The sequence below is a fragment of the Vidua macroura genome, chromosome 9 (genome assembly GCF_024509145.1).
Source record: "Vidua macroura isolate BioBank_ID:100142 chromosome 9, ASM2450914v1, whole genome shotgun sequence".
NCBI lineage: Eukaryota > Metazoa > Chordata > Aves > Passeriformes > Viduidae > Vidua > Vidua macroura.
Genome location: NC_071579.1, coordinates 29382183 through 29407718, shown reverse-complemented (window position 1 = coordinate 29407718; position 25536 = coordinate 29382183). Strand labels below are relative to the sequence as shown.

The 25536-nt window shown below is 43.2% G+C and overlaps 2 protein-coding genes across 2 annotated transcripts; both read left to right on the top strand.

The window, feature by feature from the left end:
- Positions 1-3303: 3303 nt before the first annotated feature.
- Positions 3304-5109, top strand: JUN (Jun proto-oncogene, AP-1 transcription factor subunit). The gene has a single exon (XM_053984692.1). It carries the CDS (start codon positions 3486-3488, stop codon positions 4428-4430), a length of 945 nt encoding a protein of 314 aa, XP_053840667.1. The 5' UTR covers positions 3304-3485; the 3' UTR covers positions 4431-5109.
- A 17625-nt stretch (positions 5110-22734) lies between these two features.
- Positions 22735-24996, top strand: LOC128811246 (CARD- and ANK-domain containing inflammasome adapter protein-like). The gene has a single exon (XM_053984691.1). The coding sequence runs from the start codon at positions 22735-22737 to the stop codon at positions 24994-24996; it is 2262 nt and encodes a 753-aa protein (XP_053840666.1).
- Positions 24997-25536: the final 540 nt, after the last annotated feature.

The window sequence follows — 25536 nt, the reverse complement described above, 5'->3', positions numbered from 1 at the left end:
AATTAAAAGGTGTTTAATAAATCAGGGCATAGCCACCAGCTCCTTGGCTAATGGCCACGAAGGATCACTATCCATGGGTCCCACTTCTGGATCTGGGTCTGCTCCACTCTGAAGGTCTCAGTGCTGAACTTGGGACTGAAATCTCAGCCAAGCCCTCCCTAAGGTCCCCAGTTAGGCAGGAAATCCCCTGGGAGCAGCCAAGAGCTCTTTGATTTCAGCGCTCTCCTGCTCCCCACAACCTTCACAAGCACCTTGGCTCTCGGTTGCAGGCTGGGCCGAATAACCCTCAGTGAGCAGCAATTACCGTAATGGGTGTCCCCCAGAGCCACGGGGCACCAGCTCCTACACGTCCCCAGCGAACTGGAATGTCTGCTCCTGAAACCCCGCCTCTGCAAGAGGAAGGAAGTACAGAGCTGAAATGGGTGGAGGGAAAAAAAAAATTAAATTAAATTAATCCCTCCAGCCCGATCCAGCCCTCACTGAAGTGAATCAAAACCTTGCATTGATATCAGTGGGCTCCAAATGCAGTTTTTCAGGTTATACAAATCTGTAATAAATAGAGTGGTTTAAGCCACGCTGAGCATGTTCCTCATAGTCTGAATTTTGCTTTCTAGGACAGAAGAAACATGCAGAAGATAACCCCAAAAGATAAAACAGAACAACACAACCAATTAAATACATAAAGCTAATCAGAATAAATTTTATTATTGGTATTTGTCAATACAGCAAATTAATTGCATGGATTCCTATGTACCAGATACCCCACCCCCCTTTTTAGCTTCATTTGGAAATATTTAAAATCTTTTATTTCAAAATAAAAATCTCCACACAATAAACGACTTCGAATTCAAGTCTTACATTTCTTCAGATTTTCTTCCTTGCCCTTTATAAACATGAAATCTGCGGGGTGACACAGAGGAGATCATTTATGGGCTATCTCCGGGGGCTGTAACACTTCAAGGACGGCCACATCAGGTCCGACGAGATACCCATCTCTGACAGGGGCCAGGAGTGGGTCCCTAGGGAGGCACACGAAGCCAGGGATGCCCCCCAGGCACAAGTCATTTGCAGCTCTAGGATTTCCAGAGCCAGTGTAGATGCTCCGTGATTCACAGACCTTAAGTGATTTCTCTTCTGTGAATTCATCCAATCACGTTAAAATCCCTCCTCGCCAGGGAGTTCCAGCGCTGAACCACAGTTCTTTGGTTTATTCCGAACCTGCCAGTTTCACTTGATGCCCCTTGGCTCTGGGGCCAGAAGAGTCAGCCGCTGGTCTCTATTCATCTTGTATGTAAACATTAAATGAATTAATTTGAGTGCTCACTGCATTAATGGATTCCCGAGATTTTCTTATGCATGTGCAGTAACTTAGTGCTGTTTGGCTGAACAGTTTATGCAACTGAAGTTTGAGTTACCTATAGCCCAGAGAGATGCTGCCTCTGTGAAGGCTGTGCAGACACCAGCAGCACACAGTGAGCCCCCACATCCAGTCCAAAACTTTTTATTTTATGCCACAGACTGTTAACACACTGCGTGTATTATTTCCATCATTCCAGTTAACACCAGTGCTCACCATGTGGCCAAAGTCAGGTGGGAACACTAGGGAAAAACACAGAAGGAAAAATCCCCAACGGCTTCCAAGAGGGGATCTGGACCTTCACTTTTCTTTCATAGCTGCTGATGTTTCTGTTTGCTTCACTGCTCCTTCCTATACGGTAACTGGTAATTATGTTATTATATCCAGGAAAAAAATAGAACTGGGGAATTTGAAATTGTGTTTTCAAAACTGGACCTAAGTTTGTTAGCTTCACGTGTCGTGAGAAGGGGTTAAGGCTGACAGACCCAAGTTCTGCACTGACAAAAAGCTGAACAGCAGCAGGCAACAGCTTCGTGTTGGAAGCACGAGGAGCACTTGTTGCACTGCTGGCAATCAAACACACCAGAACAGCCCTGCGGTCCCTGTGCCACCCCGTATTGTCACCGTCTGTCCTCAAATACCTGCTGCACTTTACTCCAGAGGTAGCTGCCTGGCAGCAATCCCAAATCCCCGCCACCCCGAGAGAAGGGTGTGTGCGGGGCAAGGTAAGGAAAGCGAATCCCTGTTATCAGCGCTCTGCCCCGGAACGCCGCTCCACAGAGCAGCTCCAGCGAGGCAGACAGCTCCCATCTGTTGCTCCGAGGGGAACATGCCAGCAGGGACTTTTCTCCTCCACCGCGATCCTTCGGCTCCAGCCCTTATTCTCCCTCCCGACTAACCTGCAATTCCACAGCAACACTGGGACACTGTCTAAAATTAGGCCGTCGCTGTCCCCTCCCCTTGGCGGACGAGTTCAGAGAAACCCATCCGCAACCCGGCTTTTTCCTGTCGGCTTTTATTTCCCCTCCGTATTCTCCCGGTTATTCCCGAGGCCGGGAATTGACGTCCCGGCTCTCTGCAGAGGCAGAGCCGTGCCGGGGGGCGGAGGTGCGCGGGCGTACGCGAACGGCCGAGCCGAAACCCGCGGCTCCCGCGGGGCTGGGCGGGCGAGCGGGGACTCCACCGGCCCCGCGGGGGCTCAGCCCGGGGCGGGGAAGCGCGGGGAGCCCCCGGTGCCGCCCCCGGCGCAGCCTGGAAGCGGCGGGGGCGGCGGGACGGGGAAACCACGTGGGGCTCCCCGGGAGCGCCACCTGAAGGGCCGAACCACCGCCGGGGGAGGGAAACGCGGCCCGAAACCCGGCGGAGGCAGCGGCCGCCAAGCAAACAAACAAACACACAAACAAACAAACAAACAAGCGGGGGCACAGCGCACCCGGAGCGGGGCCGCGGCCGGGCGCGGTTGCCCGCGGTCGGGGGGCTCGGTGCCCGCTGAGGGGGCGGCCGGGCGGGCCAGCCCGCGCGCGGGCCGCGGTAACCGGATCGTTCAAAAACAAAGACGTCAGCCCACAGTGCCCCGCGCGCGCCCCCCCGGCATTACGTCATCCCACAGTGCCCCGCGCGCTCAAGAAGCTTCTGAACGGGGGGGGTGGCCATGGCGACCCGGGCCGGGCCCGCGCGCCGGGCCCTGGCCCCGCCCCCCCCGGGGACGGGGCGGCGGCAGCCAATGGGGAGCGCGCGGGGGTGACATCATGCGCTATTTTTAGCGGGCTCGCGGCCGCTGATAAGTGAAGGGCTGCACGGCGGGAGCGGGCGCAGAGCGCGGGGCGGGCGGGAGCGAGTGAGCGCGACCGAGCGCGGCCGCCGGGACGGTGGAGCGGGAGTAGCGCGGAGCCGGGCAGGGAAAGTACTTGTGGCGGCGGAGCGGCGTCCCGGCACGAGGAGGAGGAGGAGGGCGGCGAGGCGCCCCGCCAGGCCGGGCGGGTTCTCAGCGCGGCGGCGGCAGCGGCGATCCAGTAAGGCTCCGCGTTTCTCCTTCCTCGGCTCCGCGTTCCCCTTCCCCGGGAGGGTCGGGGTGCCCGCGGGGAGCTGAGCGGCGGCCGGGCAGCTTCCCTTCCCCGGACTGTGTTCTATGAGTGCAAAGATGGAGCCTACTTTCTACGAGGATGCGCTGAGCGCCGGCTTCGCGCCGCCGGAGAGCGGCGGGTACGGATACAATAACGCCAAGGTGCTGAAGCAGAACATGACGCTGAACCTGTCCGACCCCTCCAGCAACCTGAAGCCGCACCTGAGGAACAAGAACGCCGACATCCTCACCTCGCCCGACGTGGGGCTCCTCAAACTGGCCTCGCCCGAGCTGGAGCGGCTCATCATCCAGTCCAGCAACGGGCTGATCACCACCACGCCGACCCCGACGCAGTTCCTGTGCCCCAAGAATGTCACCGACGAGCAGGAGGGGTTCGCCGAGGGCTTCGTGAGAGCTTTGGCGGAGCTGCACAACCAGAACACGCTGCCCAGCGTCACCTCGGCCGCCCAGCCTGTCACCAGCGGGATGGCACCTGTGTCCTCCATGGCCGGCAGCACCAGCTTCAACACCAGTTTGCACAGCGAGCCCCCGGTGTACGCCAACCTCAGCAACTTCAACCCCAACGCGCTCAGCTCCGCGCCCAGCTACAACGCCAACAGCATGGGATACGCGCCCCAGCATCACATAAACCCCCAGATGCCCGTGCAGCATCCCCGGCTCCAGGCTCTGAAAGAGGAGCCGCAGACTGTACCTGAAATGCCGGGGGAAACTCCTCCCCTGTCCCCCATTGACATGGAGTCACAGGAGAGAATCAAAGCCGAGAGAAAGCGCATGAGGAACAGAATCGCGGCGTCCAAATGCCGGAAAAGGAAGTTGGAAAGGATTGCCCGGTTGGAAGAAAAAGTGAAAACTTTGAAAGCCCAGAACTCAGAGCTGGCATCCACTGCCAACATGCTCAGAGAACAGGTTGCACAGCTTAAGCAGAAGGTCATGAACCACGTCAACAGCGGGTGCCAGCTCATGCTCACACAGCAGTTGCAGACGTTTTGAAGAGACTCTTCAGCGAGAACTGTGTGTTGTGGTACAAGTAAAACAGGAAAAATCCAAAGTGGCAGAGGCGTAAAGCTAATGGCAAAAAGCTGAGAGGCTGAGTCCTGCCTGTGCTCCGCAAAGCGCATGTGTGGAAAGACTGGCAAAGCCTTGGGCTGGAGCCGGGAGTGCAGCGGCCAGCGCTGCTCCGGGAAGTGCTGTTCCTGCTCGGATGAGATGTCAGATCTTCGTTTAACATTGACCAAGACCTGCATGGACCTAACATTCGATGATCATTCAGTATTAAAGGTTAAACTGCAATAGAAACTGTAGATTGCTTTATGTAGTATTCCTTAAGAGAAAAAAAAAAAAAAGTGGGAGGGAGGTTTGTGGGAGGCTGATAAACAAACAAAAAAAAAGAACTGTTCTGCCTGCCTTCAAGTAAATTGTGTATGTACATATCTTTTTTTATTTTATTTTATGAAAGTTGATTAATGTCAATAAACTACTTCATGACTTTGTAAGTTATTTTTATGTTGTTTATTTGGGCACTGCCCAGTATTGTTTGTAAATAAGAGGCTTTTTTTTAGCACTCTGAGTTTACCATTTGTAATAAAGTATAATTTTTTAATGTTTCTGTTTCTGGAAAAAATTCTAGAAGTTCTATTATATTTAAGAAAAATAAAATAATTAAAATGTATTTTCCCCTCACACTTTTTTTTTTTTTTGGCTAGTACCTTAGCTGGGAAAATGCCCTTTGGGCTGTACTCTGTAGGGTAGGGATTATGCTGAACTTACTCTGTAACTCCAGACATGTCCTGGAGAAGGTGTGAGGAGGGGAGGGAGAAGCCAGATTGTCCTCACTAAACTCCTACCACTTTTGGGGTTCCCCTGAAGTTGGATTCCCCAGCTGCAGCCTGCCTGCCTCCTTCTTGGGGCCCAGTTTAGACATCTGACTTCAGGCAGGGTTGTGGAGGGGTGGAAAGGCAGGGAACGAAATTGTTCCATAACTGGAGCAACTGGCTACTTGATCTGACATGTTTTTTATTAAATTAATGCCCTCAAGAAGATAAGGCAGGTGGTTGTATTAAGAGAATTACGCTGTAGGCTTCAAAAATAAAAATATTCACCTTTATCCCTGTGTTTTCTCAGGTAGGAGGTGATTCTTGTCTGTTAATATTTATGACAATGCTGCTGTCAACAGTAAAATAAGTTTGTAACAATTCCCCTTTCTCTAAATCCTTTCCCTTTTGGGTATTACTCTGGGTTCTAACCTTGGCAATAGAAAAGCTGGGAAAACTGAATCTAGTGGGAAATGAAGATAGCAACTTGTTGAAAAACAGCAACTCCTGTTGCTTGTTTCTAGCAATTTGCTGAAAACAGCAACTTCTCAGGCACTTCTCAGGTATTTTTTACAAAACAATCCTGATTTTTAGTACAATGACAGTATACAGGTATCTCTCAGAAACGTGCTACTTTACTTGAGGGGGGTGGGAAACAGCTTTATTACCAGGATTTTAAACATTTATTACCAGGATTTTAAACACTGCACCCAATTAATTTTGTTTAATAACCCTATTTGAAGGAGACCAGATGTTTTCCTGTTTGCTGTTTGGAGCCAAACAGCTAAGAAAAAATAGATGATATCAAAAGACTGCCAGAAAATATTAGAAAATCATTATTCTCAAGTAGGCAGGTTTTTTTAAAAAAAGTCTTTTTTTCCTTAAATTGGAATATGCTTAATTTTAATTGAAGTGACAGCATTGGTTAAGGTCACTTCAGAAAATTACTAGATAGTTAGATATATATTTATATACACATTTTTACTGTTATCAAAATAATACTCTGAAACTTGCAACTACTGTGGGTCAGTTCCTTATAGGAAGCAGAGAAGTATCTTCCTCTAACTTCTTCCCCCATCCTGTCACACATTTTATCACACAAGGGGTTGTTTTAATGTTTTAAAGGTGCTCATTTGGTAGTGTCCTTCCACATCCCAAGCACATGTCAAGGTAGGCACCGTTTGGAGGGTGTTTGCTGCTGTCAGAGGAATAGAACTGTAACAACACCAACCAAACAAAGGGTTACTAGGAGGATTCCCAAGTTTGCCAAGAGTACATTTTGCTGATGTCAGCAACCCGGAAGGTAAGTTGATTTTGACCATATGTAGGAATAGACAGCAGAGGGATAATACACAGCACTGCTGGGTGTGGTTTTACAGGGATTTAGCAAGTGCCAACTAGCAAAATAAGCAGGGCAAGGAGATTAATTACCTGCAAAGGTGCATGTTTAACTCTCAGCAGCGCTGGGTTATGGAAGAGACGTTACTAGCAAGCATTTTGCTTAATCACCTAATTACGTAAAAAATAAATACATTACATAAAATACTATGTTAATTAAACCCAGCTGAGTGACAGTCTGCTCCACCCTAGCCTCATGTGCACACACAGACATTCAGAAGTGCAGTTGTGAACTCTCTCAGGGTGACATTCTGTGGCATGGGTGAGAGCTCCTGAGCGATGGCACTGCTGGCTCAGGGGGCACCACGGGTTGGGCTGTTCCTGCCACACCAATATTTCACTGGTGTCCACTCACAGAATCTGCCAGGCAAGGTGGGTGTAGTGCCAGGGAGCTTCACAGGGAGATGAGGAGCACTTCAAGATGAACCTTTTCATTGGTCCCTCATCACATTTGAGGATTAGGCCTAAAAGAGGGCAAAGTAAGTTTCTATTCTTTCCTCCTCCATCTGTTTTGTAAACAGTGCGGTGGGCCGGGAGCCTGTTGCTATCTGGTCCACCTCAGCCTAGATTAAAATTCAGCACTCTCAGTTTATTTCTTAATAGATCACTGTGTGATCAATACACACATGGGTAATGAAAAACCTGTGAGAACTGTGTGCTCTTATATGTGGTGAAATGCAAGGTTTTAACACTTACTTAACTGCCAAGACTAAAATTGCCTAATGCACTATGGGCCTTACTGCTACAAGGAATAGTCAGTCCTCTCTGAGATTCAGAGAGAAACTTTTTGTTGCCCCAGCTGTATTCACAAGGGAATATTTTGCAAATAACAGCATTGTGAACATGTATTTTGTTTGGCTGTGAGTGTTGTCAACGGATTCAGGAAGTGAAGTCAGAAAAAGGCAGGGTTTCAAACAGGGCAGGCTACACAGAAATGCCTGGGCAAAGAGCCTCTAATCAGAACAACATGTTTGGGACACAGGAATATTAATTAGAATGTAGGTCTCTATTGAAACCAATAGAAGTCTCACACTTCTATCCCATGAACAGAAGTGAGCTATATAGAGGGGTTTGACCATCATTACTCACTGAATAATTTTAAATCCAAAGTACTTTTCATGATAGGACAACCAGTAACAATTTGACTTATTCTCCAGTTGGACAGAGTTAGAGTTACCAGCCACTTTCAGCCTCAGAACACAGTGGAAGTTTGTACAGACCCCTGTGTATCTGTAGGTCTAAAAAATACCAGCCTCAAACAGAGGACTTTAAATACCAGCCTAAGGCAGCACATACCCATTTAACAATGAAGTCTAAGGACCAGAGATTCCTCAGCTATCTCTATTTTACAGGGAGCTGTCTGGAAATCCAGATAATATCCCTCCAATCTATATGAAAAATGGCTGACAGTTCTGTCCCATGCAGAAGTCTAAGAAATCCATTACAATAATTACTTTCTGAAAAGCAGCTCAGGCTGGAACAAGCTCAGGCACTGCTGGAGAGCACCATGGCATGGGCTGTGCCGTGTCCAGAAGAAGCACAAGGCAGAACTGAAAAAAGTCCACTTATCTTTAAAATCAAGCCTAGCACTTTCTCTGTTCTCTACCTCTTATTCCCAAGACTCCTGTATAACAACATGGACTTACCCACATCAAGAACTAAAACCAGTTCAGGCAAAGTTAGCTGTGTAGAAAATAAAAGTTGCAAACACCATGAGTGAACACAAAATATTGCTAACAGGCAGATGGACAGCAAGGAAATATTTGAAATTACCATATACACAAACCCATTATGAAACAGAAGATACCTTAGGAACATCTGGCACCAGCTGAGGGACAGCGAAAGGAAGGAGGTGTTAGTCTTACAAGTAAAGAAAGGGAAACTTCAAAATGCAGATGGTTTTGCTTTTTGGGAAGGTAATTCTTCCAGAGAAGTGCTTGTTCCTTGGAATTACATGCACTGCCAACACCAGAGCCTGCACCCAAGGGCTGGTGGCCATCCTAATTCTCCACAGATCCATTACTGTTGACATGAACAGGATAATGTATCCTCTGAGCAGAAAATGTGCTCCTTACAAAGGAAACTTGTAGAAAGTCATCATATAATTTACCGTGAAAGCCTCTGACTACTGAAACACTTTTAGAGGGGTTTTGCACAGCAGGGCCCTCTTTTCCAGTTCTGCACATCATTCTTTGCAGTACTTTTTTGTTAAGAAACAATGCAACTACAAAAATCAAATTAGATTTTCATCATGGTCCCTTCTGTCCTTAAATATCCGAAACACTAGAAGCACAGTTACAATGGGGAAGAATGGCTTTTAAAAAACTTAATTAAATATTGAAAACACTGCTAATTTTCTTAGTTATAGCGTAACAACATGCATCAGGGGAAAACAAAAAAAAACCTAATTCAGAAAAATGAGCAAGTAATCTGTTTTTGAAATCTCATACAGAATTTGATCGGTCATGACTGACCTGATGAATCCAAATCTCTATAAAATACCTAGAAACTGTGAACAGAAGCAGAGGAAAACTTAGTATTTGTTTCCCTCAGTCTCACAATTATTTTCTGGTTTTGAGTCTTATATTGTCCAAGCAATCTCTAAGTTGAACCCTTAAACAAAAGAATGAGCAACTTGCTGAAAATTCCTCTGAACTGTGAATTTCATTCCTTATTCTCTTTTTTATTAAAACCAATTCCTGTGAGACCTGGCAGCATAATAACACCAAAGATGTGGGAAACAGGATAGAATTCCAGCAGATGGAGCTCAAAAGCAAATAGTCCTGGAACCAGCTGCACAGATGCCTGGAATAGGAGCCTCTGCTTAGGTGGTGTAGTAGCCAAAAAAGACTTCAGATAAAACCTGTTACCATACAAGTGCGCTAAAAACAGAATAATTTTAACAGCTTTCCTGAATTCTTAAAATAACCACTGCAATGAAGAGGGAGATCCTGCATTATTTTAGTCATAGAATAACCACAGTTACATCAGAGGACAGTAAGAGTTCAAACTGAGTGTCCATGGCTGGTTTTGTGAATTCTCCCCAGTGATGGCTTAGCTGGCATGGCTTTTAGATGGCTGCTGTTAGCACACCTTTCTGCCTCAGATAACAAGTCATGAAAACACACACCACACAGGGACCATCCAATAACCTTGCTATCCAAACTCACAAAGCCTCTCTCTCACACAGCACTGTACTGAAAAGAGAAAACTGAACAAGTTTTGAATCTCCACTGAATGGATCACTGGTAAGTTTGAAAGCACAGCCAAGCACTACCAAAACTGGGGCCTACCTATTTCAAGTGATGTGATTCTCAAAGCTGATGGGCTTTGTGTGATGGCAAATCAAACCACCTTGGCCACTGTGAAAAGTTCATTTTAATTTGTGTCCAAAAGCAGTTTTAGAACTTTCAACAGCAGCAAAACTTGTAAGCTGCTGCACACACCTTGCAAGCTCTAGAGGTTGTTTTATTTCCACCTGGAGAAATCAGACTCAAAAATCCATAACACTTTAGAGATACCGCTCAGGATTTGTTCAGTTTCACTTCTGACACCTAACAAAGCTGGGGTAGGAGGCACCACTGGTTCTCCTTATAGTTGACAGAAAAGCACTGGCCCCTTCAGAGAGTGATCTGGATAAATTAAATTGCTGCTTGAATTGCCTGTGCCTCAGCAACAAGGTTTTTTTTAACTTAGGAGCCTCCAGTCAGATAGGATGAAACCAGGGAGCAACAATTACCTGATTAGAATCAGGAGACATTCACTACACAGAACATTTTGCAAACATCCACCACGTGTTAGTGATGAACAAATTTCCATATGCAAAGCTGTACTCTGCTGCAGCCTATACATAATGTACACCTTTTTTTTTCCCTATCCAAATATTATCCCCAAATATTAACTGTGCAAAACTCCTTGCAAGAAGTAATTAAAAACAAGACTTCCAATGAACCCTCCAGTGGTGTCTCAGGGCCCCAGTCAAGATATGATCTTTATCTTGTTAATAATCACCAAGTGTCTGACCTAAATACCTGAAGGGGGAAAAAAGAACCTGAATTCTTCAGGCAAAATCCATCCCCAATTTTCTTGTTTGGCTCTGCTCTCAATCATACAGATTGTCTGTTCTCCCTGCTTCCTGACTGAACAAGATAAAGTATTTATAAGTACATATATTTTAATTACTTAAGCAAGTGCTTTAATATGCAAAACTACAAAAAACTATGTAAAAATATACATTAAGTGCAGCTGACTCCAGAACTGATTTGCAGTTAGTCTCCAAAAAGGTTACTGACCAAAACCAACCCCTGGAAAGTCAACATCAAATTTCCTTCTTTAAATGATGAATTGTAAGCAGAATTTAATGTTTTTTAAGTGATGAATTGTAAGCAGAATTTAATGTTCTGTGTCCAGGTTGCTCCTCTTTGAAGCAGAGATTTCAAACCAGTATCTTTCTGGTACAGCACAATTTCCAGTTCTCAGGAGTGTGACCTATGGAAAAGCAGGCAGCTTTTCTCTAGGCAGCTGTATCTGTGCTTTTAATACATCAGCATGGTTAAAGACTTCTGGATTTTATTTCCCACTTTTGCACTCCAAAAACCACTTCAGCTCAGTATATTTAGGGAAGTGCCCCTCACTACACTTCAAACTACTGACAGTTTAGGCTCTGTGTAATTTTGAAGAAGTATGAATAAAATTGACCAGTTTGGCTGTTTCTCAAAATACTGTCAGTTATCAACAAAGTAGCACAGGTCCTGAAGATGCTAAATATCCCAGTTTTGAAAATCAGGGGCCAGTGATGGAGGGAAGGGAAGGAAGGGAAGGGAAGGGAAGGGAAGGGAAGGGAAGGGAAGGGAAGGGAAGGGAAGGGAAGGGAAGGGAAGGGAAGGGAAGGGAAGGGAAGGGAAGGGAAGGGAAGGGAAGGGAAGGGAAGGGAAGGGAAGGGAAGGGAAGGGAAGGGAAGGGAAGGGAAGGGAAGGGAAGGGAAGGGAAGGGAAGGGAAGGGAAGGGAAGGGAAGGGAAGGGAAGGGAAGGGAAGGGAAGGGAAGGGAAGGGAAGGGAAGGGAAGGGAAGGGAGGAAAAAACACTCTGTACCAGGAGCTGTTTTTTTTCTTATCTTAGACTAAATTTTCATTTCGTAAGAAAGTCACACTGATCTATCTCTTTCAAATGGATGTTTTCAAACTGGTCCAAGTGTGCACATCTGTCTTTTTGTGCAACTTGGGGCCTCACTGAAAGACTTCTGGTAGCTTTAGCTGGTGTTTGATGAAGGCACCAAGGAAGCTGTTCATGTTTCTGTGCCAGTTTGTGACTGGCAAACACCAACAGAGGCACCTCCTGCACGCAGGGAGCTCAGCTTTGATGTGTATAAGCATTTTTTCTACCTCGGTGTCAGCCTAAGCAACCACCTTTTTCCTTCTCCTTTTCTTTTCCACTCTCTCTTTTGTGCTGGTAGTGCTTTTGGGAATATTTTACCCTGCATTGCTCCTTTTATTCTGTTACCCACAGAGCTCTAAAAACACCTGAAATGACAGGGAGCAACTGGGGAGGTGGAGCACAAATGCAGGTACAGGCAGTGAGGATGTGGCATCTCCTGAAAGAAATGCTCACAGCAATATCCAGATTGCCACAGATGGAGCCAGAACTCCTAAATTCATTCTGCTCAATGGAACTTACAGTACAAAAATGGCCAGACAGATTTTGCACCAGTTTTGCTAACTTAATTTAAGTTCACACTTTTGGTTAAACAAGCTCAGCTTCCCATATGGACAAACCTATAAAATATGGTTTGACTTTCCCAGGGAACATTTTTCATGCAGCCATTAACTTGAACGAGAACTGTGAGACATTACTGTACCTGCTTATGAAACTGTTTTTGTTAGATGACTAACTTTATGCATATATGCTTAAAATTATTTAAGAGGGCAGTGAGGTTATTATTCCAAGTCTTATAAATGGAATTTCTTGCACATGTTCCTGATATTGGCTTCCATGCCTGTTTTGAATTTACTTACAAAGTACACTACCACACCCAAAATTAATTTCAAGCTATTTCCTTGGCCCCCTCCGTTTGCTGCATTATCATCCTCACATGCAGAAACTGCTCCTGTATTTTTCACTGCACAGGAAATGCCAGGCTGGCAGCATGAGAAAGGCTTGGATTTTAACTAAATGTTAATGGTTGTTGCTGTGGTTTGAATGTGGCAACAATGAAAAGCTCTCACATTTGGGATCTGCAACTCCTATTTGCTACTGGCAACGCCAGTTACGGTTCTAATCAAACTCTAAAGGTAACAATGACAAAATAGGGACAAAAGCAACAAAGTAACGAGCTCACGGAAGGAAAGATCTTCTGAAATTACTCTTTTTTTTCTGTTACCAACAGCCCAATTCTCAAACCAGTTGCAAATGAGGAACACCAGCACCTCGGTGCCACCTGATTTTCTGTAGCCTTTCTAATGGTGCTGGAATTTACTTCTAGGTGTTTTGACACTTGCACAACCCAATCTAAGAGAGAAAAGCTCCCATTATCCCCTTTTTAACACACTGCCCATCAATCCAGGACGGCCCTGCCAACCATCTCACCCCTTCCTGCCTCTCCAGGAGAGTCTCACTCCTCTGCTGGCAGTGGTGATCTACGGCAATTAAGAAGAAATAAAACTGCTTGTCTTTACAACTGTACAGAAACAGGAACAAGCAAGACCTCGCCATTAACACACAATAATAAACCCAGATTCCTCCGTGTTTCTGGGGTTCAGCTGATACCACACCAGCCAAGAGCACAATCAGTAATGAATTTGAGTTCTAATTCCAGCTACAGCTGTACATCAGGAGCTCCTTTATGGTTACACACAGAGTTTCAGAGTTTTCCATAACTGCTGATTGAGATCTGCAGTGTAGAAATACTGAGCTTAATTCTCCTTTTTCTAGGCAGGCCAGGTCTTGGCTTAAAAAACAAAGCTGAAAAACCCCAAACCAAACAAGTTGGTCTTGGTCTAAATCCTCCTTCTGCTTGGATCTTCAAAATGATACTGACTTCACAGAAATCTACTCTCTGAGTTAAATCACTCCACGAGCCTATGAGTTCAAAAAGAAAAGTTTTATAAGAACAGGTTCAAAACAAACAGACTCTCCATGTAGTAAAAATGACCACTTTTACCTTACAACTAAAAATTATCATTAAACGATGATGCTCCAAAAATTTATGAAAGGCTCTTCAAATTCATGAGAAGAGTCAGAATAAAAGCAGAGCTTTCCATTACTGAGAATTTTTAATGACTTTCTGTTTCTTTTGGGCATGTCCATCAGTATTTCATAGTCCAAAGCCTGTCCCATATGAACAACAATATATTAAAATGTGTTTTGATTTATTTATCAAACTAGGTTAAACTATGATTAAACATTGCTGGTTCTAGTTCTAAAACTGGAGTATTAAGATTCACCACATTACAAAAAAAACTAAGATTCTTCAAGTCCATTTGCCTAATATATGCTTGCCATGCCTGACATTACAAGCCTCATCCTAATCTGGAATTTAGCCATTATTTGATACTTTATGTTCTAAGATTCCTTCCCTAAGTCCGAAGCTTTAATTTAAGCCAGCTGTTCCACAATAACTCAGCATGTGTGGGATTTTCCCACTAGATGAAAATGATAAGCAGGAATTTTTTTTTTTTTTTATTTTTAAAGATATATTACACCCATTGAGAGATGGCTCCTTTAAATAAAGGCTAAGAAATTGTCACTGTTGGTTCAGCCATGTAATGTGTGCAACACAGCTGGGTTTGTTGCTGGTATTGCATTGGCCATGTCATGGGTTAATGTACAAAGTTATGTTGGCTTTTTTAGCTTTCTGTTTTTATTGACCTGTGCACTTTGTTTCATGCTGGTAATTAATATATGAATATTAACATAACAATATAATATTCTAAATAGACATTTTTATTCAAATTACAGCATTCACTGAAGATTATTTGTGCTCATAAGGGAGGGTGTTGAAGTGCACATGTGTACTACAGAATGCCACTGGTGTATTATTAAAATACAGACAGTTTTAGCATTGAAATATATTGTTTTTCAATACCACTTTTATCACAAGAAAATGGCAAATGACCTTTAGAAAAAAAAAAAGGCACTGTCATACCAGAGTAAATGGCAGGTAAAGGGTTAAAATCAACAGGATTTGAGAGCAACAGAACGTTTTCCTGCAAACTCCTTCTATGGTGTGATCCAGGGGAAGGTCCAACTCAAGTGCTGGATGTTCATACAGGATTTCCTATGACTAATGCTGTCAGCATTCAAGACTTTTGATTTAAAATGTGGGTGTTATACACAGATAGGAAATTTACCATTTACAATTTTGTATTCAAAAGTGAATGGAAATTACTGTGATTTTCAGATTCATTTTCTGTATGTGGAATGATAGCATAAAATAAGGAAGTCACTGAGTGGCATATGCTGGGATTGCCTGCCAAGCTTTTACACAAGTCTTTTATATTTGGATGGGATTCACAGGTAGTTTGTACAGGAAGGCCTTTTCCTTCCTTATTTTTCAAAAGCTTTTCTGGATGGAAATTATGCCAGTGAGTGAAAGAGGGGAAGGGGGAACAAACCACCACCTTGGTTTTGGTGTCAATTCACGCAAAACTGAAAGTCACATCTAGATGACACTGATGTATCCTGTTGTAAAATAAACTGACAAAACCAAGCCTAGGGAGCACAAAGGATGTTTTTGATTTGAAAGCTTCAGAAACAAAGTAATAGAAAGTAAACCAAAATGAAAAATGCAAACTTGAGATGTAATCTGTTACAATTAAATTAAATTTGCTAATATTTCTAGCAAATCTGCTATGGCCATGTACAGTCTCCAGCAGGTTTGCTCTGAATTCTATTGAAAGCTCTGCCTATTTCAGATAATGTTTAAATAGAGATATTTTATGGAATTAAACATGAAGTCACTAAAAGCACTTGAGCTGTCATTACAATATCCCTTCTATTCACTTCTTAATGTCACGTTTATCCCATTTTCATGATGCAATATTAACTTTTAATTGAAACTGAGATTTCCCTGTGTCTTGTGACACAAAGGAAAAAGAAGGTTGATTCCAGCTATTAAAAATCACTATTCTTTCCTTAATCTGAGTCTTCTAAAATCCCTAGTGAGCATATTACTGTTCTATTATTGAGCCAAGGATTTTGCTTCGCTGGGAACCATATGATATATAAATACATTTACAGGTAAATTACAGTGGGTCTAGATGCCTGTTCAGCATCTACCACATCACCTGACAGGAGTCCCACAAGTCTCAGAGAACTCAATTTAAACCTCAGAGTCTTGTAAACCCAGAATTGCTATTTAGGCAAGGACAGGGGAAAAAAAACCCACAAACCAGCCAAAAAAAAAAAAAAAAAAAAAAAAAAGCACAAACCAAAAAAGCTTTAAAAACTTTCTCAAACAGGGAATGCTTCAACTGCTCAGTAAAGGAAACTGAATTTACAAATGAGTGTGTTGAGGTTAGAGGAACAGTGTGGAAGGGACTCAAAAAGCCATAAGGTAGCAATTCAAAGGATGAAAAGGAAAGTAGTGCAGGAACTATGGAAGACATCAAAAGCTTTAGGAAGGATGCCTGAAGAGATGCAGCTCTTGCAAAGACTGCTGGTGGAGGTGTGCAGTTCTCTCCAGCTGGACATCAGAACCAAACATTCAAGTTATGGAAGCTATTATTTATTAAATCAAAAGGATGCTGAAATAATGAGTCAAACTTGTGCTTTGTCCACAGAGCAGCTGTGGCACAGGTACCAATCCTGTGAGAAAAGGCATTCTTAGGGAATAGAAAATCCATTCTGCTGTGTTTGCATTACTCCTGTGACCAAATCTATTTTTTTTTTTTTTTTTTCCCAAAAGCCTCCTTATGCAGCAAATAATTCTCTGCTCCCAGTGCAGACTAGAGGAGTAAGGAATAAAAGACTTAGTTCCAGGCATGGGAATAGAGAAGTCTGAAATGAAAGCTCCAGTTCAGATGGGACTGCACATGATCTGCACAGCGATGGAAACTGAGGGGGCAGCCAGGTCATGGCTTTCCCCTGCTGCATGAATCACTCTTTGAATGGAAATTTGAGTAGGAAGACATAATGGCTTGGGAACAAAGGGAGCTGCTGGAATATCACAGGTGCAGCCCAACACAGAAGGGTGTTTTGGGACATGCCAAGGAAAGCAAACACCATGAATCTGGAGGAGTTGTCAGGACTTTGTGATTTAGGGAGCTCTCCAAATCAACAAGGGTGTTTCTCACAGAGTCAAACAGACCAGAGGACAGCTGAGGTCCTGAGCCAGTGCTCCAATGAATGAGGTCCTCAGTGCTGGAGCTTTGTTCAGAACTCAGAAAAAAGACAGGAGCTGCTAACGTCCTACTGATGTTCCTGAGAGTCAAACTGGCACTGCTCTGAGGCACCTCTCTGGAGCTGGGTGTGTAACCATATCCTCTGCTGACCTGGAGCTGAGGTGAGGTGCAGGAATCCAGACCCTGACATACAAGAAGACACTTTCTGGGGGAACCAAAATAGTCAGTTAAAGGCAGAGGATTCAAACAGAGAATAGGGGAAGCTGCCAGAACTGGGAAGGGGAGATAATATGAAAGAATCAACTCTATATCCCTCTGAATGAGAAATACAGAGACTGAGCAAAAGATACCAAATTATAGAACTGAGAACAGACTAAAACATCAGTAACAAAGAAACAATTACATGCCTGTGATTTTCTGCTACAGCAGGAAAGTTAAACTTAATTTTGATGTATAACAAACATAAACCAAATGCAACTAAAAATCCAAGATGATTTCAAGCAGTTGATCAGGCTGGAGTACAACTAAATGATAATAAAGGCAAATGGAATAAATAAATGAACAAGCAATTGCTTCCATATATTTTTTTTCCAGAAGAAGAAAGGAAAATACCAAATTTTAAAAAGATGTGGTTACAAGCTAGCCCCTTGAGTCATTTCAATTGTCCGAAGACTAGGAAAGTGCTATAGATAGAGAGATTTAGAGAGAACAGTGAAGATGTACTGCTGACAGATTTTTATGATCACTAAGAACAAAATGCTGCTTGGTATTGGTGTAATTTCAGAATAGTTTTCACTAAGTACTCTACCTCTACAAAGCAAATTTGGCCAAGAGGCTTCTCTGGGAGATGCAGTGACAGCACCACACCCTTCTGGGTGCAATGCTGGGGCTGTGAGGAAGGTCCTCAGTGTCTTCACCAGTTACAGAACTTCTATAAAGTATTTTCTTCTGTAAGATTTCACTGACAAAGTGCATGTTCCTGACTCAAAATCACAAGGGCTTGTTTGGTTTACAATGCAAAAAAATCTGCCCATTATGGAGAAAAACCCTGTCCCTCTCTCTATTTGGTTTTCCTGATCCTGGAAGCTGCCTCAGCATTTAGTAACTCAATACTTTTACATCATTTACATTTTATCCTAATGATAGGACAATCATCAGACACAAAAATTAATTTTTTTAAAACTTTGCACTGTGAAAGTTGCAGTAGCTAAATATATCATTCATCAAATCAGAATACTTTTTCTGTTTCTTTCAAGCCATCTTTATTTATTATGTTCTGAAACAAGAATGTTTCTTTTCTTTACCTCTGTGAAGCTAAACTAGCAACTTTTTTTTCCTTCAACTTCCACTATGTAGCCTTTTAGAAAACAACCTGGCAAGTAATGCCATGAAGAACTTAGGAAAAATACTTTCATTATTAAAAACCTGAATGGCACAAAAAAATGCTTCCTAAGTAGTTTGGTCACTCTTCTTAAATTCACTTCTAAATGCATGATAAACTGGAAAACAGTCCTAATCCTCACTTAGGCTGAGCTATGTGTTTGTTAAGCCTCATTCCTGGAGCTGGATGCAGCCAGCCTGCTCTGCTGGCATTTACAGCCTTCAGTGGCACTTTGCAGATGTGCACTGTCCACTCACAGTTACCCTGGCTTGGGAACTTCATGGAAGAACTCATTAATCTTTGGGAAAAAGAACAGTTTGCATTGCATGGGTGCAGGGCTTAGTGTGACCTTCATTTGTTTATGCCTGAGGAAACAGCCCTACAGGGCTGAGATAAGACTGTGGCTTGTTTTGGAAACAGAATAAAATACCTGGGGTATTATACCAGCTGCTGCATTATTGGTATTTTGAAAGCATCCATGAGAGTGGACAAATGTGGGAAGCTGTGGCTTCTGCAAGTCTCTCTTTCAAGCACTGTGCCTGCCCCAGGCTCCACAGGGGTGGCTCTGTGCTACCAAGAGGTGTGTGGGGTGGGGTGGGATGGGATGGGTTGGGATGGGATGGGATGGGATGGGATGGGATGGGCTGGGAGCCTGAGTCAGGCACAGAACACTGTCAGACTGCCCAAATGGGCTTTCCCTGCCCTCCGCAGGCCCCGCTCAGGCCCCTGATCCCTGTTCTGTGTGTGCCACTGGGGGTGGCACTTCCCTAGGGAACAGTTCCCATCTCAACACCAGCCAGGAAGGCCCCGAGCCTGCTCCACAGAAATATGACACAAACTCATCACTCGGCACCAAAGCTCCCCTTTGGATTCCCCTCATTTACTGCAGCTCATCTTTAGGCAAAACCAAGCTCTGCACTTGGCCTCTTGCAGACATCCTGTCTGCTCAGCTCTCCCAACGCTCTAACAAGTGAAGCTCACTGTAATCATCACCATGAACTCTTCCAGCTCTGCTGTTTCTCATTCCAGCTCTGCCTAAATATAGTTCCACCTCAACCAGCTCGGCCACACTCAGATTGCTGGTTATCCAAAGCAGAGCTCTATTCATGAGCCCTGTTTATTAAGGAAAATGCCTTGATTACCCAGAGATATTTCTGCACCCCTCACGATGTTTAGATAATGATGTTGGCTGCATTATCTCTTACAGGCTGGTTATTCCACAGCGAGATCCATTCCAGAGCCAGCCCAGCAAGAGCCTCGGTGGAGGAATGGTGACCTCTGCAGGTGCCTCAGTCCCGCAGCCACATCCCCTCACAGGCTCCTTCCACCACACTCAAGGTGTACTTTGGGTTGCTTTCATCCTTGGGAAATTAAAATAGAGAAAATTAAATGTTTATTTGATGATGACATGGCAACATCAAATCAGCTCGAGAACACGGGCATGCGTTAATTTAAGAAATAAATGTTCATCGCTGAGAAGTCAGAAAACAATACTTCAAAGGACAAAACTTCAAAGCACTCTATAACTTCAAAGCACTGCACCAACAGTAATAAACACTTAGGACGTGTCTGTGAGGTAGAAAAAAATTTTCCTTTTTTAATGCTTGTGTAAACAGGGAACAGGGATTAAGGGATTTGCCCAAGGACACAAGTTAGGAGCAAAACTGAGATTGCATGTCAGAAATAACTGACTCAAGTGTCCCAGCTACAGCCAGATTTAAACAGTTCCCTGCACAGACACTTATGCAGCAGAGGCCAAAATTAATGTCTTTCCTATCAAGGGCATCACCTGCCCTTCAGATCTATAAATTTAGTAAAGCTTGCAATTTTCTTTTTAAAATAACTTAATAAATAGCCTTTTAAAATAACCTAATAATTCAGTCCTTGGATACATGGAGCTAAAGAAGACAGCAGAAATAAAAGTGGTCTGTGAAGTACCTTATGCCTCTCTGACAACAAATAAATATAAAAGATAACAAAGCAGCCCAAAGATTTGCCTCTTCCTTCTCTCCAACTTACTTGTTTTCTTAGATCTCTGGTAATATTGAATACTGCCAATTTTATTTTTAATGTGGAGTTTACTGCTGATCCAACATATTTGTGGTCTCATGCACTTAATTAAAAGAGAAGAGGTGTTGAGCCTTAATATTTTTCCCTTCTCTAAAACATTTACATGTCAAATAAAGCAAGTTAGTAAGTGAAAAAGATATAAACAAAAAAGCAAGCTTGAAATAGCCAATTCTGAATCTCTTTGTGAAGTCATTGTTGGAACAAAGGCTTAATTCTAAAAGTGGTTAAAATAATAATTAAAAAATAGGAGCTTTTAAAGCTTAATTTCTTAAAACAAATCTATTCAACAAGCTTCCAAAACTTTCTTGCCAAATATGATTAGTGTTTTAAGACAGAATTTCCACAGAAGTCACACATTTATAATGAGAATTTTTTTTTAAATGCATAATTATATTTTGAGGACTCTGATTTGCATCTCATAGCACGTCATTTGCTGCTTGTTACTTTTCAAAATAAAGTGAAGTGGCTCTGAAAGAGATGCTGCCTGCAAATATTGTTCAAATGTTCCTCCTCAAGGCCAGGGAGGAGAACTGCACCCTTCCATCTCTACTAGGACCTGCTTACCAAGGAAATTCCTGTATTCACAATGCTGGGAAATTACTGCCATACTAATGCAATCTTAAAGAATATCACCATTTCTTTTTCTATTTTTTCCAGGAGTTCAAAAAAATCCTGTGCCATCTATAATAACTCTGCTCAGCACCCACATAACAGTTTCCACTGCCAGAGCTACAAACATTCCTGTGAAGGTGATCAAGGATTGTTACCTCGGTTTAGCATGGGAAGAACAATAATGACAACATAAAGATCCCATTGCCCCAAACTGAGTAAGGACTGATTTACTCAAGACACAGAGAAATCTTCAGGACTTCATTCCGTCAAATCTGAAGACTGAATAATTTGCAGCTTACAGACTGAGTCAGTGGCAGATTTGGGAACACCATTCAGTCCACATTAAACCATGCTATGAGTTAACAATCATTAACTAAATGACAAAGGTTTTACTATTCTTGGTGTCGTGCCCGTCTTTGCATTTCAGAGGTTCTTAAATTGGCTGTCAAATTCGCTGACTTGGTAACTGGCTTGCTTTCAAAATATATATTAAAAGTCTTACCTTTCCCAGCTATTTCTTCAATAAAACTTTTTTTTAAAAGGAGAATAAATTTTGCGATCTTACTTATAAAGTTAAAGTCAACAGCAAAAAATTAAAATTCTTATCAGTCACCTTGTACATACTATTAAAGAAAATACATGCAAAGGGAGCAGGACCCAGCAGAAAGGGCACTGAACTAAGAAACTGATGGCAAAATTTCCCATTTGCTTAAATAAGGTCAAGCTTTTGGCTTTTCAGCTCATTTTACCTCCAGCTTTTCCCAAACTCTGTAATCTCAATTTCTCTCTCAATTGGTTTCAAAATGTGTGGATAATTACTATTTTATTTCCTTCTCTTCCATAGGGAATTTAAACACCAATAAGTTAAATTAATTACAACTAGATCCCAAGGTCCTACATCCATATGGAAGACTACACAGATTTGAAGCTCTAATTATACTTTAAATATTGCACACTGAATCACATGCCTTGATCCACCTCATGGAAAAGAATTAACTTCCAGACAGACTCTGGGTTAGAGCAGGAATGACAAGCTAAATGGCCTTAAATACACCCCTGACTGGAGTTGTAGCTCGTATTAGAAAGGCTGGATCATTTTTATAACCAGCTGCTTATACAGCTTATTTTTATCTAGGTCTTTATGCTTTTATTTCATTACATTATAGGGTTTTCACCTGCATAGCTGGCAGGGTGCACTCTTTCATTTCAGATCATACAAGGTGTGTGATCATGGCAACAGTAACTATGCTGTGAATTTTCTTTTGTCATGTTTAATTGACTGGTCATTTAGGAACCAGCTTGGCCAGAGGAACAGAGAAACTCGACTAACAGCTATCTTTTATTCAAACATCAGATTCACAAAAGCATTTTTTAAATTCCTAATTATGCATTAAAAATCTGGAAGAAGACTTCCAAGTGAAATATCTTTACATATCACAGACTTTTGTTTTGCTATTAAGCTGTACTCGTTGCTAAGGAAGAACAGAGAAGATCAAAGGACTTCTAACAACCAGAAACTCAAAGGTGAGGGAGTTTTGATTTCTTTAAAGATTTTTCACTGATCTACAGTGGTTGTTAGTTCATAGTTCTATGAAAAGACTGGAATTATGTGAGCCTGCTTTGCTATTTCCTATTTATTGCCGTCAAACAATACCTCAATTCACTTTTTGATTAGCAACATGATCATGAATTCAAGCAGCCTGTTTACAAATCCATATGCAATTGAAGTCCTAAGGACTAAAAAAGAAGAACTTGTACAAGGCATAAATGACCCAGACCAGCTCCTGCACTGGCTGATAGAAAATGGTATTTTTACCCCAGAAAAAAAGCTGGTCCTGAGTTTCTACAGGACACGAACAGCAAAGAACTCTCGGGTTTTAGACATACTCATTTCTCAAGGTGAACGAGCCTGCAGGCTCTTTTTTTATCCATGTTTAAAGCAAGTGGAGCCAAAACTTTACAGCAAGATAAGAAAATACGTCAGTGAAGTAAATGAAAGCATTGGAGATGCCAGAAGACAGCTGGTTGGGTATTTACTTGAAAAAGATAAAGTTTGGTTTGAAAATAGCAGCGAACAGCACCAGGGGAAAAAAGACAGACCTGGGGAAAAAAAGCACCAAGGGGCTATTAAGAAGAAAGGAAAAGTAACTCCACTTTCAAGGGCAACAAAGCCTAGAAAAGATCCTGCTGCTGTCGACATCTTTGCTGCAGTAGCTAAAGGCTCCCTTCCTGAGTTAGAGAAAACACTGAAGGATAATGATCTCAATGTGCTAAACCCCTCCAGTGGAACACTTCTGCATGTTGCAGCTGCTCATGGCCATCTATCCATCATGGCATATTTGCTCAGCAAAGGTGCAAGGACAAGTGTGAAGGACAGGAAAGGGAGAACAGCCCTGCACAGGGCTGCTGAGAAAGGCCATGGAGGTGCAGTCAAGCTGCTTCTCCGAGGTGGTGCTTCCTTGCACACTCTGGATATGGAAGGCAAGACACCACTGCACTGGGCTGCAGAGAAAAACCACAGCCACATACTGAAGATGCTCCTGAAAGAAGAGGCAAGGAGCTGCAGGAATCAGCACAACTTTTTACACATGGCAGCTCTTAGAGATGAGAGCAGCCTGGCCAAAATGCTTTTAGAGGCTGGTGCCTCCACTGAAGGAAAGGATGAGAGAGGACAGACTGCTCTCAGTTATGCTGTTTCTCAGGGATCTGAAAACACTGCAAAAGTACTTCTAGAAGCTGGAGCCACTGTTGATTCCAACACGGTTGAAAGAGCCTTCAATAGTGACCACCCATCCATCTTCAAAATACTCCTGGAATATTCTAAAGATTTGTCTGCCGACATCATGGAGTTAGCTCTCTTTAGAGCTGTACAGAAGAATCAGCACAGTGTTGTAGCAGCTTTAATTGACAGAGGCACAGATATCAATGCCCACAACAAAAAGCATTACACTCCTTTGCTGCTGGCCTGTGAGATGGGCAAAGTGGAGTCAGCTGAAGTTCTAATGGAAAAAGGAGCAAACTTGGGAATAAGGACTCCTGCTGCAGACACAGCTTTGCACTTGGCAGTGCAGGCTGGGGCTGCTTCCATCGCAGGTCTGCTCCTGAGCAAGGGGATGGACACAAACCTGAGGAACCAAGGTGAGGAAACCCCGCTCCACATTGCTGCCCGCCAGAATCACGGAGCTCTCGTTGGCCTTTTACTCGGTGCTGGGGCCAGAATGAACGCTGTCACTGAGGACTTTGCTACTCCCCTGCACATCGCAAGTCAGAGAGGTCACGCTGATGTTGCCCGACAGCTGCTGCACCACAAAGCTCCTGTTAACGCTCAGGACAAGCAGGCAAAGTCCCCTTTACATTTGGCTGCTGAGCAGGGACACCAAACACTCGCAGAGATGCTCCTGAAGGCCAGAGCTGATCCCAATGCACAGGACAAGGAGAAGAAGACTCCCCTGCACGCTGCAGCTCTGAGAGGACACCTCAGCATTGTGGAAGTGCTGTTGGCTAAGAAAGGCAGAGCTGGAGCTAAGGACATGGATGGATGCACCCCGCTGCACTATGCCACCATGAAAGGAAACGCAGACATCCTAAAAATCCTCCTGGCCTCGGGGAAAAATAAAAATATCAACGACAGAAACGTTTGGAGGAAGACAGCCCTGCATATTGCAGCAGAGTATGGACATGGAGAGCTGATAAATCTCCTCCTGAGCCACGGGGCTGCCATCAATGCCTCGGACAGCAGCAGGGACACTGCCCTGCACTGCGCCTGCAGGGCCGGGCACCTCAGCGCCGTCAGTGCCCTCCTCGGCTGGGCACGAGGGGAAAAAGCAAATTTACTGGCTGTCAACGGCCTCAGGAAAACTCCACTGCAAGTAGCGGAGTTTAATAAGACAAAAAACCAGGCTCAAATTTTAGCACTGTTGAGAAAGAAAATGTTTATAACAAAATGAAGATGTAAAGAAAAAAACTTTACATTTAAGCGCAGAATTCTCTTTAAGGTAATTTGGATAGTCCTAAAGTGGAATATGATTGAGAATTATGCTTGAGCTGGCAGAATTAAGTAAGCAAAGGTGATCTTTGGAAAAAAGTATCTTAAAGACACTGTTAAACTTTTAAGTATTGATTAGTCTTCTGCTTATCTCATGAATCACATATTTGGAATCTACTTAAAATGCTCTAACCTTAAATACATTGTGTTTGACCTCTTCTAGTATAAATCAAGACAGAGATAGAAAATATATTTTCATATATCTGTGAATATTAGCCTGTATAGATAGCTTAGTTAGGCATTGTTTGGCAAAATCACAAGTTAAAAAAACATCTATTATGAATAGGAATATGTCTGTATTTCCTCAAGGTATTCCTGAGACTACAATAATTATTAATAATTTTTTTTCTTTCTATCTTTTGTCATACCATTATCTAGATTTTGCATTTTTAAATAGAGAAAACAAAAACCACCACATTTGCCATTTATTAATTTCACTTTC

What these genes read in the sequence shown, in the direction of transcription:
- JUN (XM_053984692.1), top strand. Translation starts at nt 3,486, where the DNA reads ATGAGTGCAAAGATGGAGCCTACTTTCTACGAGGATGCGCTGAGCGCC.
- LOC128811246 (XM_053984691.1), top strand. Translation starts at nt 22,735, where the DNA reads ATGAATTCAAGCAGCCTGTTTACAAATCCATATGCAATTGAAGTCCTA.